Below are 11,635 nucleotides of genomic sequence, written 5' to 3'. Positions count from 1 at the left end.
TAATTTGTCAGCCTAGCCAAGGGCTTTGGAAGCAAAGTCACCTTTCTGTGTGTACAGCAGGATTTCAGCTGCAGCCTCCGAGACTAATCTGCCATTTTATTCAACACTATTTTTATTTGTTTCATTTTGCCTTTTCTACCCCAACTGCTCTAGCATGTCTGTCTTTTCTGGAGGTGCTTCTCTGCCATGTTGGGTGGGTTATTTTTCAGGGTTGGAATAAATAAATCTGCTTGTATTGGAACAAGTTTTTGTTTGTGGGGAGCTCATTGTGTTCTTGCCTTAGAAACAGCTCTGATAAATCTGAGGTTTGTGTAATACCATCTTCCCTTTTTCCTTCCTTCAGGGTCACTCTGGGTGTGTCAACTGTCTAGAATGGAATGAAAAAGGAGAGTAAGTATGTGGTTTGATTTGGGGGGATCAACAAACTCATAACCCCAGGTTTTCCCAAGAGTAGGATGTAGGTCATCTTATCATAAGCAGCTGCTTCCCATTTCTAGTCAAGTGGAGCTCAAGCTCAAAGTTTTAGCTGTAGTAGAGCTCACGCTCCAAAAGGAGCTTTATTTTGTTAAATATATCTGGATATTATTAGAAATGCCTCTTTAGTGAGTTCAGAAGGGAAATGGTCAGACTAAGAAGTGGAGATTGAAGGCTGCTTCTCTTCTCTTAAGTGGTATTATGGATTATAATGGATCTTTAGGATTTGCCCAGCTGGTGGTGACATTTCCCCACCCCCTTCACCATGCTGTGAAAAGCTGCTGCTGGGGGACAAATGTCTAAGAGAGGGAGGTAGAGAATTTACCCCTCTTCAGTTTTAGAGGGAAACTCTAGAATTTACCCCTCTGCAATTTTGGAGAGGAAACAGCTTTTCCATTAGCCAAGTGGAATAAAGAGTTTCTACTTGAGACATGAGTGGATGGGAGGAAGAGTATATATTTCTAGACATGACTCTTACAACATCCAAAATCTGCTCTCTGAGACTCATCAGAATTATTTACCAGTGAAACTTTCATGGGCTTGGAAGAGATTTGACTACAAGGAAATGAGCTAAAAACAGCTGAAGGGTGCAGATGTCAGATTCCTCTGGCTCAGCTGCAGATGGATGTACACCTTGCAGCACCTCTGCCCTCACACTTCAGAAGCAATTTGTGATTCACTCCATGAGCCCTGGCCTGGGACTGCTTGGGCACATCCAGAGACTGGGAATGAATTCCTTGGCTTGGCTTCAGGGATGAAGCCAGGATCATAAGGAAAATGGAGGCCTTGCATCTTGTTGCTGACCAAATGCTCCTGTTGTTTCCCCCTGTGCCATCAGAATCCATGGGGAAGTGGTTCAATCAGCTGAACCAACCAAAACCACTGGCTTTATTTTCCATGGAGTTACTGTTTGGCTGGTTTAGCTCCTTGAGCTGGCTGAACGGATGGGCACATGTGGAGCAGCAAGAACACAGAGGGAGGAAGTGAGCTGAATTAACTTAATGGATGATTGTGGTCAGACCGCGCTATGAAATTGGTCATGGTTTAGAACAGAAGAATACATGAGGCAAACTTCTCTTCTGTTTCTTCCAGCTTGTTGGCCTCTGGCTCTGATGACCAGCATACCATTGTCTGGGATCCTCTGCACCACAAGAAACTCCTTTCTATGCACACAGGACATACTGCAAACATCTTTTCTGTCAAGGTGTGTGGTTAGAAGGAATGAACAAAATCAGCCAAGGTGTGTGGTTAGAAGGAATGAACAGCTAACAAAATCAGTAGCCTAAGCAGCAAGAGAATAGATCCTTGCTGGGAAACATTTCCTGCAGGTTTCTCTCCCAAATAATTTAATTTGTGTAATGATAGAAAAAATAAAAAGGTGTTAAATCTAATACTGCACTTCTCAGCTTATGCAGCTCCCAGGTTTATCTCATTCCCTTGGTAAATTCAAAGGGAATGGTTGTAGCAAATTGGGATGTGTGATGGAGAGACTGTTGTGTGTCTTGAGTGTGCACACTGACATGTCTGTAATACAGTTGATAACATGGGTTATCTCTGCTCTGTGTCTGCCAGAACAGCTCAGTGATGTCCATGTGAACAGCCTCAGCTTTACTCCAGACTGAATGTCCCATCTCTCTCCCACAGTTCTTGCCGCATTCTGGGGATCGGATCCTCATCACAGGAGCTGCAGATTCCAAGGTGCACGTGCATGACTTGACTGTCAAAGAGACCATCCACATGTTTGGAGATCATACCAACAGAGTGAAGCGGATTGCCACGGCTCCCATGTGGCCCAACACCTTCTGGAGTGCAGCAGAAGACGGGTTGATCAGGTACAGAGCTCCAGTTGGTTTGGTTTGAGGATCCATGGCAGTATGTCCTGTGCATAGATCTGAAGAGAGACTGTGTACTGAAGAGCCTAAGCTCATCTCTCCCTTTCCTAAAACTGGAAAGATTCATGTTGGAGTGTCATCTGATAAATACTCAGCTCAGCTCCTACATTTTACTCCACTGAAAAGTTTGGTCACCGTGGGAAAGCTAACCCTCTCTTAGTTGTATCAGGGGAGGGTTAGGCTGGATATTAGGAGAAGGTTCTTCCCCCAGAGGTGTTTGGGCACTGAAACAGCTCCCCAGGGCAGTGGTCGCAGCCCCAAGGCTGACAGAGCTCCAGGAGTGTTTGGCCAATGCTCTCAGGCCCAGGGTGGATTGTTGGGGTGTCCTGTGCAGGGCCAGGAGTTAGACTGATGATCCTTGTGGGTCCCTTTTAACTCAGGGCATTTCATGATTCTCTTATTGCTGCTTCTGGTTTCTCATGACCCAATTGCCTGACTCTCTCCCCTCTGCAGACAGTATGATCTGCGAGAGAACAGCAAACGTTCTGAAGTCCTGATAGACCTGACTGAGTACTGTGGGCAGCTGGTGGAGGCCAAATGCCTGACAGTGAATCCTCAGGATAACAACTACCTGGCAGTGGGGGCCAGTGGGCCCTTCGTGCGGCTCTACGACATCCGCATGATCCACAACCACAGGTAACACCACCTGTTTCTGGGCAGGTGTGTGGTATGGGAATCTGAGCTGGGAAGGAGGACTTGCAGGGATCTGCCACTCACCTCTCTCACTGTGAAGTTTAACTCAGTTATTTCCATCACCAGAGATTTTACAATCTCCAGGACAGTGGGGTGGTGTGAGGTTGGTGACCCTACAGCTGTGTAGGCATGTGGCATTGTCCTCGTGGGTGGACAAGAAGTGTCAGTGTAGATCAGGCTTCCAGCAGTTGAATGCTGTGATTATAATAAGACTGTTGTTCTTTCTGGCTAGAAAAAGCATGAAGCAGAGTCCTTCAGCTGGAGTACACACGTTCTGTGACCGACAGAAACCCCTCCCGGATGGTGCAGCACAGTACTACGTGGCAGGTGAGGCACCTGTGCTGGGGGTGACTGGTGGGACTAAAAGTTAGTGCCTGAAGAAGCAGAGTTGTACCCATATCACAAGAAACCAGTGCTTGAAGGAGTTCTTCTCCAATACAGGGATTGGAGAAGAATCCTCTGCAACTGGAGTTGCAGTTTATTTGACTTCTCTGCTGTGAATTCTTGCTGATGGTCTCTGGTTTGGCAGTGCTGTGTGCTGCTGAGTTGGCCTTGCTGCTTCTGGTCCAGCATAAATGTCTTTTTGTCACTTTTATTGGAAAGTCAAGGAATGGATCACCTGGGCACTGTAGGCTCTCCTGGAACTGGTCCCAGCAAAGCTGCTGTTCAGAATCTTTTTGGCACAGAAGGGAAGTGACTTGTCCTCATCCTGCGGATGAAGAATCAGTGATGCAGTATCTGAGCAATCTGGATGACATTTTTCTCCAGTGCTTGTTATTTACTATGTTTTTCTCCCAAATGTTTGGGTTTTTTTAAAACACCTCAGACCAGCACATTCAGCAGGGCAGTTCTGACAGTCTTGTTTCTGATGAGTCCCACCAGAGGATTCCTCAGGTCCCCTGAATTGGTCATGCAACACATCTGCTGTCTGAAGCAACAGAACCTGTGTGTGAGCTGAATATTTAGGAGCTTTGGTTGTGCTGAGGCCTTCATTAAGGAAACCTGATTAGAGGGTTGAAGATGGAGGTATTTGCAGATGGCCACAAATCACAAAAGCCAAATCCTTAGTGAATCCCTAAAACTCAGATTTGCTGGGTTCTGCAGGCTTTGTTGTTCACAAGGCAGTTATAATCCAGGCTTGACTTCATATGGAGGAGACCTTGCAGAGTTAGAATCATGGAATGGTTTGGGTTGGAAGGACCTTAAAGCTCATTTTCTTTCACCCCCTGCCATGGGCAGGGAGACCTTCCACTAGTCCAGGTAGCTCCAAGCCCCATCCAGCCTGGCCTGGAACACTTCCAGGGATGAGGCATTGATCCCTAGAACCTGTGACAAGGCAGGTGTGCACACCTATGTGTTTTGGTGGCTGATGGAAGGATCCAATAAACAATAGGAAGTGGAAAATCACATAGATGCATATGCTTCATGACTTTGCCCTTGTAAAAGGAGCAGCTGAGGCAGGACAAAGACAACAGTTACTAATTAAGCCAATAATTAGGGACTTCTCCTCTCCACAGGGCACCTTCCAGTGAAGCTTCCTGACTACAACAACCGGCTGAGGGTTCTGGTGGCCACATATGTCACCTTCAGTCCTGATGGCACTGAGCTCTTGGTCAACATGGGAGGGGAACAGGTAAGGAGACAGCAGAAGTTTGGCAGAAAGCTTCAGATGTGATTGTTGGGTCACTGTACATTGTCATGTGTTCTTGAAAACAGGTGCAGCAACTTCTCTGTGGGCAATATGATTGATTTTAAACTGCCTTCTGATTCTTTCAGACTAAATGCTTGGGATTAGAGATTTATTTGTTATGCTGTCACTGATCAAACTTAAACCACATTCTGTTCTGGTTTGCCAATGCACATTTCACTCTCTAGAAGAGGGATAAAAATACAAACCAGTTCTGGAACTGACCTTTGCTGACCTAGAGAAGATTTCATAACTCATTCTTGAAACATCAAACTGCTTCTGTAATAGAATCCAGTGAATAAGGAACTCTGAGAAGCAAAGACCTTCACCTGAAATAGTGATTGCTTTAATTTTTAAGTGCTGGGTGATATTCATGGATCTTTTGTAAAGCCTATCAATGAAATGAGAAAATCCTTCTGACAGCATTAAGCAGCATGGATTAAGCAAGAACTTTGCTTGTGGGCAGGTTGCACTGTGGTTGTCCTCTAAAGGTCTCTCTCACACGTGCACTCATTCCCTTTAAGAGAAGGTGCTGAGTAGATGAGTCACAGGTCTGATCTGGGCTGTCCATGCCTGTCCCAGTACAGCTGTAAATTAGGATTTCACAGGGAGTTTCTTAGGAAATCCTGGTTTCATCCTAGAGAGGCTCTTCACTGGGTTTAATGTACTGCCTCTTATCTGCCAATAAATGTTTCATGTCTTCATGATCACTGTGTTAATTAAAATATCTTAAAGGAGCTGAAGCTTTCTGAGCAGGTTGGTTAGTGGTCAGGTCATCTTTTCAGCTCTGTATGTGTGGGGAGATTTGTTTTACCTCTGGAGAAAGACAAGGCTTGTGTTTCTCAGCCTTAATCTGTCTGAACCCAGTGCTGGAATGGAACACACCACTGGAACTGCTGCAGTCCTGTGTGCATCCATCCATAAACAAGATTCCCAGTTAGAAAATGGGGAATAGCAAGCACAAACATGGGACTGTACACCCATCCAGCCCTCTTATTTATGTGACTTGAGCATCTATGTTCTCTGACTTTGTCTCCTCTTTTTCCCTTTCCTCAGGTCTATCTGTTTGATCTGACATACAAACAGCGACCATACACTTTTCTCCTCCCAAAGAAGTGCCACACTTCAGGAGGTAAGTATGATGCTGTCAGCAAAGGGAGTGAAAGGCAGAACGAAGTCATGTACAAGACTCATTTCCAGGGTGCAACAGGGAAATGAAGCAGGGCATGGCTGTGGCTGGGCTGTCTCTGCAGTGCAGTGCATACCCTGAGATCCAAAACCCTTGTACAGAGGGGCAGAACGTGTCTGGAGGAGAGAAGTGAGCTGTGGAGAGGTGGAGGTGTGTGAGCTAAGGAGAATGCTTAAAGCTGTGCACAAGGATAAAGTAGACTTGTGCACAGTAAGTGGTTGAGGTCCTGGTATCCTGCCTTCAGCTGAGGGAGAAACTTTGTGGACAAGCATGGAAGTTCTCTATTGGTTTTGTGTTTTTTAAACTTCTTAGTGAAATGTAGACTACAACTGTTACCTCCTTACACACCCATTACAGGAGACAGGGCACTCTCTTCTCTAGTCTAACAATCTGGCCTGGTACTAATGTCCCTCCTAGAATCAAAAAGTCATTTATTTGGCCAGTGGGTGTATCCAAAAGCCTACTAATGTCCCTCCTAGAATCAAAAAGTAATTTATTTGGCCAGTAGGTGTATCCAAAAGCCTTTTTTTCCTGGTCCTGCTTCCAACAGGGTCTGTTTGTCCACAGGTATAACAGGCAGCAGGCAGTGAATGGCTGCAGCATTATTCCCCTGACTCCTAGCAGGGAGTGTTCCCTGCTCACCTCTTCCCTGCGTGACCTAAGGCACACCTTAAGCCTCAAACACTCCCATCCTGGTAGCACATACCTGCCCTGCCTTTCTCTGCTGTCTGAGTGTGTGTGGGTGATTGTGCTGGACTATCTGGTGAGGTCACACTGGCAGGATAGTATTGGGACAGGCTCCCAGAGGTGCAGCTGCACCAAACACTCCACCCTGTTGGGCACAGAGAGTTCAGGGAAAGACTGGGAACAGGTGTTATCAGGACAAAGGCTGAACTTCATGTGCACACTGCACACTGACATCTCTGAGCAGCCCAAGCAGACTGGTTGGACAGTGTCCCCAGTTTCCCAGCCTGTGGAGTGGCTGCAGGAGCACTCCCAGCTGCAATGGAAATGCAGTTTGTAAAGTTGGAGCTGGATATTTTCCATAGATGTGACTGCCTGATTTGCAGGGGATTGCTTCAGCTTGCAACAGCTCCTTGAGCAGCAGGGTAAGAAAAGAATGAAAGGGAGAAAGAAAGCATCTGGAATTCATCTGCTGGATTCCTTCAGTGGTTCTACTCATCCTCCTTGTTCTATTACATGTCCAGCAGCTTAACTCTATGATCCTTTATCTGTGTGAGTCTGAAACACAACACTAGTGTCACTAAATGCTTCTGCAGTTTTGGGACTTTTCACAAAGACATGTTGTGACAGGACAAGGGGGAAAGGCCTTAAGCTGAAGGAGGGAAAGGTTAGACTAGATTTTGGGAAGGAATCCTTCCCTGTGAGGGTACTGAGGCACTGGCACAGAGAAGCTGTGGCTGCTCTGTCCCTGGGAGTGTTCCAGGCCAGGTTGGATGGGGCTTGGAGCCACCTGGGCTAGTGGGAGGTGTCCCTGCTTATGGCTGGGGGTGGACCTGGGTGATCTTTAAGGTCTTTCCAACCCAAACCATCCTGTGATTCTATGACTCTCCAACTGTGGCCTAGACTCAGTCACAGGCAGTTCTGTCCAAGCTGCCCTTTCTGTGTGTGACCACTTAGTTCTGTGTGTATTTGCTGTTCTGGTCTAGAATGGTATTGAAGAGATTTGTTCCTAAATATGAGAAGGCAAATCAAATCCAGGTGGCTGGAGGAGGTGGAGCATGTGCAATCCAGGATGGTTTGGGTTGGAAAGAAAAGGAGCTGTGGCATTGGCTTGGCTCTGCTGTAAAACAAACCCTGAAGCTGCAGATATGAGTTTGTATAATCTACATCGATACTTTGAGTGGCTGTATATGTATTTATTTATTTCTTTTCTAACCCTCAGAAGTGCAGAATGGAAAAACCTCTACCAATGGAGTGTCGAATGGCATCCCCCTCCACAGCAACGGCTTCCGCCTGTCCGAGGGCAGAGCACACGTGAGGTAAGGGCACAGCTGCACCTCCAGGAGAGCCCGATGCCTTCCTCCTTGTCCTCTTCCTCTTGCCAGGCTGAGGGGCTGCCTAAAAGGTGTGAAGTATAAACCCACTTGCTGTGGTGACTTAATTTTCAAGTGGCCTCTGTCCTAGGAGCTTCTCGTGCTGATACCGAAGGCAGAACAAGTCAGATCAGGGAAGGGCAACCTGGGAGAGATTGTCCATGCAGATTTTTCTTCTCTTATGACAAATTAAGGTGGACAAAACTAAGAAGTGACTTTTCAGGCCTGGAGGCAAGGTGTCTTGAGTGGTTGTTGCTTTCTGTTCTGCCAGAGCTGTATGTTGGTAATGGGAGAGGCTTCCAAGTGAAAGAGCCATGTCTCCCTTTGCCATGTTTTGGGGCACTTGCCTGCTGCAGACTGAACTGAAGCAGCCAAAATCATTTTAGGACTGTGACACTGGAGTCACTATCCCTGCAGTCTGAATGTGAGCTAGGAGTGGATGGAGAACCCTTCTATTATTCCTGCTACTTTCAGTCTTTAAGAGCAAAATGCAATTGGGGCGAAGCAGCAGCAGCACATCTTGGTGACTATTTTTCCTCCCCAGCTGATGAGATGTGGTCCAAAGTCAAGCCAGAGTTGTTTAATACCATATATGGGTAGTCTGGGTTCCACCAAAGTCACTTTGGTGGAATGTTTCAGCTCATTTCCTCTAGATGGCCCCTTCACCGCAGCACTGGGAATGGGGCTGGAATTTTGGGTAGTGGAGCATGGGCCTTGTGCAGCCCTGTGAGCTCTCAGAGGCTTCTCGATTTGCATTGTTACACAGTGCCAAAAGAGGATTGGAAATACTGTTTATGCAAGTCGAAGCAAAGATGGTTTGGTGAATTCTGATGTTATAAATTCCCACTGCTCAGTTTGGAGTGTGTCTGTACGTAAAGAAAACATGGGAGCAGTCAAATGATGGTCAAAATGATGTAGTCAGACTGACAGGGTTAGATTGGATATTAGGAAGAAATTCTTCCCTGTGAGGGTGCTGAGGCACTGGCACAAGTTGCTCAGAGAAGCTGTGGCTGCTCCATCCCTGGGAGTGTTCCAGATCAGTTTGGATGGGGCTTGGAGCAACCTGGGCTGGTAGAATTTGTCCCTGCCCATGCACAGGGGTTGGACTAGATGACCTTTAAGGTTCCTTCCAACCCAAACCATTCTGTGATTCTATGGTCAAAAAGAAACCTTCCTCCTAAATTCAGATTATTTAGGTCTAGGATCTCTTCTGCCTTTTCCTGAATCTTTTGGTATTAGCTAATTCTCACTGGGACTTGCTAAGCTAGAACAAGCCACTGCAGATATTTACCTGGAGTTAAGGATGTGCAACTTACCTGTGCTCCTTCCTTCTTTCCCTTCAGTCCCCAAGTGGATTTACCTCCATACCTGGAGCGGATCAAGCAGCAAGCCAACGAGGCCTTTGCCTGCCAGCTCTGGACTCAGGCCATCCAGCTCTACAGCAAAGCAGTGCAGAAAGCCCCCAACAATGCCATGCTGTATGGGAACAGAGCTGCTGCCTACATGAAGCGCAAGTGGTAAGGGGGCAGAGAATGTCAGTGTAGTGTCACAAGTGCCTGACTTCCAGGGGTCATGGATACCTTGTGGAAGTTCTTGGTTTTCCTGTGTGCAGGGTGAGGTTGAGGTTGTTCGATTGAGCCGTAAGTGGGCACCTCTGGCACAGCACAAGGGGATGGCATAGCAGTGTGTGTTGGAGAAAGGCCAGCACAGCTGGTAATACCTCATCATTTTGCTTCCTGACATGTTGAGTAAAGTTCCGATCCTTTCCTGCTCGAAAAGAAACCCCAAATCCACATCTGAGTCACAGCATTATGGGTGTCTTCAAGGGTGTTTGCCTTTATTTGGGTGGTTCTGATCTGCATTAGGGCTCTAAGTCTGCTGTCAACAGATGAGGTAATGGTGACTGTGCTTTATAACAGCACATCCCATGATAGAAGGTTGTTTTAGGATTGCCTGGGGCAGCTTTGGTTCCTGCTTTATCCAAGTACTTCATACTGCAGATAGTCAGACCTGGTGCTTCCTGTGTTGCCCCAGTTAACCCACACTTCCCCTGACTGGAAACAAACCTCTTGGATGGATTTGGGGAGGTGATAACTGGTGCCTCAGAGCCCAGAGGGGATTCTGTCCTGATGGTTGCAAAACACCCTGTCAGCCTCTGCAGTAGGTAATGTCTGCTCTGACCAGTGGCCAGAGCTGCATCTGCAAGATACAGCTGAGTTATTTTAGTGTCTGTCCCCTTGAGCAGAGTAAGACTGAGTAGCATGACTTGCCATTAACATATTTAAAATAGCTGTGGCCCTTCATCTCCATTTGCTTTGTGAGGATATCCTTCTCCTCTCCCTGCTGAAATCCCCAGTATGAATTTTCCTCTCTTCCTGCCAAGATAAAGAGCAGCCAGCAGTTGTTGTGACTGTTGGTAACTGGCCTACTGGCTGTTTTGCAATAGCAGAGATTTGGGAGCTGCCTCAAAAAGACCTCAGTGTTCAGAGGGAGAAGAACAATAGGTTGGGATTAAGGAATGGAAGGCAGAAGCTGAGTGCTGAGCTCATGAATGACATTTTTCTTATAGGAATCGTTTTTCCCAAAGGGTGTTGGCAGGTCTGAACCTTTCAGTGTGTCAGCTGAAGCTGCTACAGTTTTAGGGAGCAAGAAGATGTGAAAAATATACACACAATGGGTTTCTGTGGCATGCAGTGGGCAGAATTTCAATAGTACTGAGCTCATACCTTCCAGGTACAGAAAATGGGCAGGAACAGCTAGGAGCAGCTGCTGGTGTGTGGAGGAGGTGTCTGAGATGTCACTGAGCAGAAGGGAGAGGCAGGCAGTGACCCACACTGAACCTCTGTGTGTCTCTGAGATGTTCTTAATGTTCAGAGCAGGAAGAGGTACAGGCCATCCTCAGAACCCTGCAGGTCCTGCTTTGGCCTCATTCTCTGAGTAACAGAGAGATGGAGAAAAAAAGGAAGGTCTGTGATTTCCTCACCTCCCCTTGCTCATCTCCCTTAAGATGCTGTTCAGATTTTGCAGTGCTTCCAAGGCTTCCCTTTGAAATTTTGCTCCTGAAAGTCAACTGCATCACCCTCTGGATTGCTTTTAGCAGTCCATGTTGACAGGACTGAGTTGATTTCTAGTTTTGCACAAAAAAACCTGTAACAATGGGAGAAGTCAGTGTCTTCTTTACATCCCACCAGTCTGTGGGGCTGACACTGGTAGTTGAGATTGAAGGATGGCAAAGCAGCTCTGAAAATGTGAGATACCTGTCTGTCATCCTAACAGGCAACTTGCATTCCCTCTGGCTTGGAATAAAAGTGGCCTGGTGCTACTTTTATTGTGTGTCCAGCATCTTGGATTTACACAGATGCTGCTGCAAGGACAGCCCTGAAGAGCCATGATCCTTCTGCTCTGCTGCAGATCTCATGGACAAGGCGTTTCACCTTCTGACTGTGCTGGCAGGTGGCCAATATCCACCTAGACAGGAGGGAGCAATGGGGTGAATGGTTTGCAGAACAGACTTGTGGCACTAAGTGCTCCTTAGTTTGTAACCCAAAGATTTGGACCTCCCCTTAATTAATCCAGACACTGGAACACCTCTTGCCTTTTCCACCTGAACATGAGGAGCTTCTTCTTTAATCTGAAGGTGACA

General features: G+C 46.8%; 1 protein-coding gene across 3 annotated transcripts in view; it reads left to right on the top strand.

The window, feature by feature from the left end:
• The window catches only part of WDTC1 (WD and tetratricopeptide repeats 1), an 18,850-nt gene that overhangs the window by 3,278 nt on the left and 3,937 nt on the right, over nucleotides 1-11,635 (top strand). For 2 of the 3 annotated variants that reach the window (XM_009074502.1, XM_009074499.1), the window contains exons 3-11: nucleotides 344-390; nucleotides 1,567-1,678; nucleotides 2,119-2,306; nucleotides 2,820-3,002; nucleotides 3,292-3,386; nucleotides 4,577-4,692; nucleotides 5,803-5,878; nucleotides 7,842-7,938; nucleotides 9,336-9,509. In XM_009074502.1, the coding sequence (XP_009072750.1) occupies nucleotides 344-390; nucleotides 1,567-1,678; nucleotides 2,119-2,306; nucleotides 2,820-3,002; nucleotides 3,292-3,386; nucleotides 4,577-4,692; nucleotides 5,803-5,878; nucleotides 7,842-7,938; nucleotides 9,336-9,509 (1,088 nt within the window). The remainder of the gene's footprint in view (nucleotides 1-343; nucleotides 391-1,566; nucleotides 1,679-2,118; nucleotides 2,307-2,819; nucleotides 3,003-3,291; nucleotides 3,387-4,576; nucleotides 4,693-5,802; nucleotides 5,879-7,841; nucleotides 7,939-9,335; nucleotides 9,510-11,635) is intronic. The other variant, XM_009074501.1, reaches the window with a different exon arrangement.

This window comes from Acanthisitta chloris, unplaced genomic scaffold (assembly GCF_000695815.1).
Source record: "Acanthisitta chloris isolate BGI_N310 unplaced genomic scaffold, ASM69581v1 scaffold18665, whole genome shotgun sequence".
In the NCBI taxonomy this organism is placed as follows: Eukaryota; Metazoa; Chordata; class Aves; order Passeriformes; family Acanthisittidae; genus Acanthisitta; species Acanthisitta chloris.
This window is presented reverse-complemented; position numbering and strand designations above follow the sequence as displayed.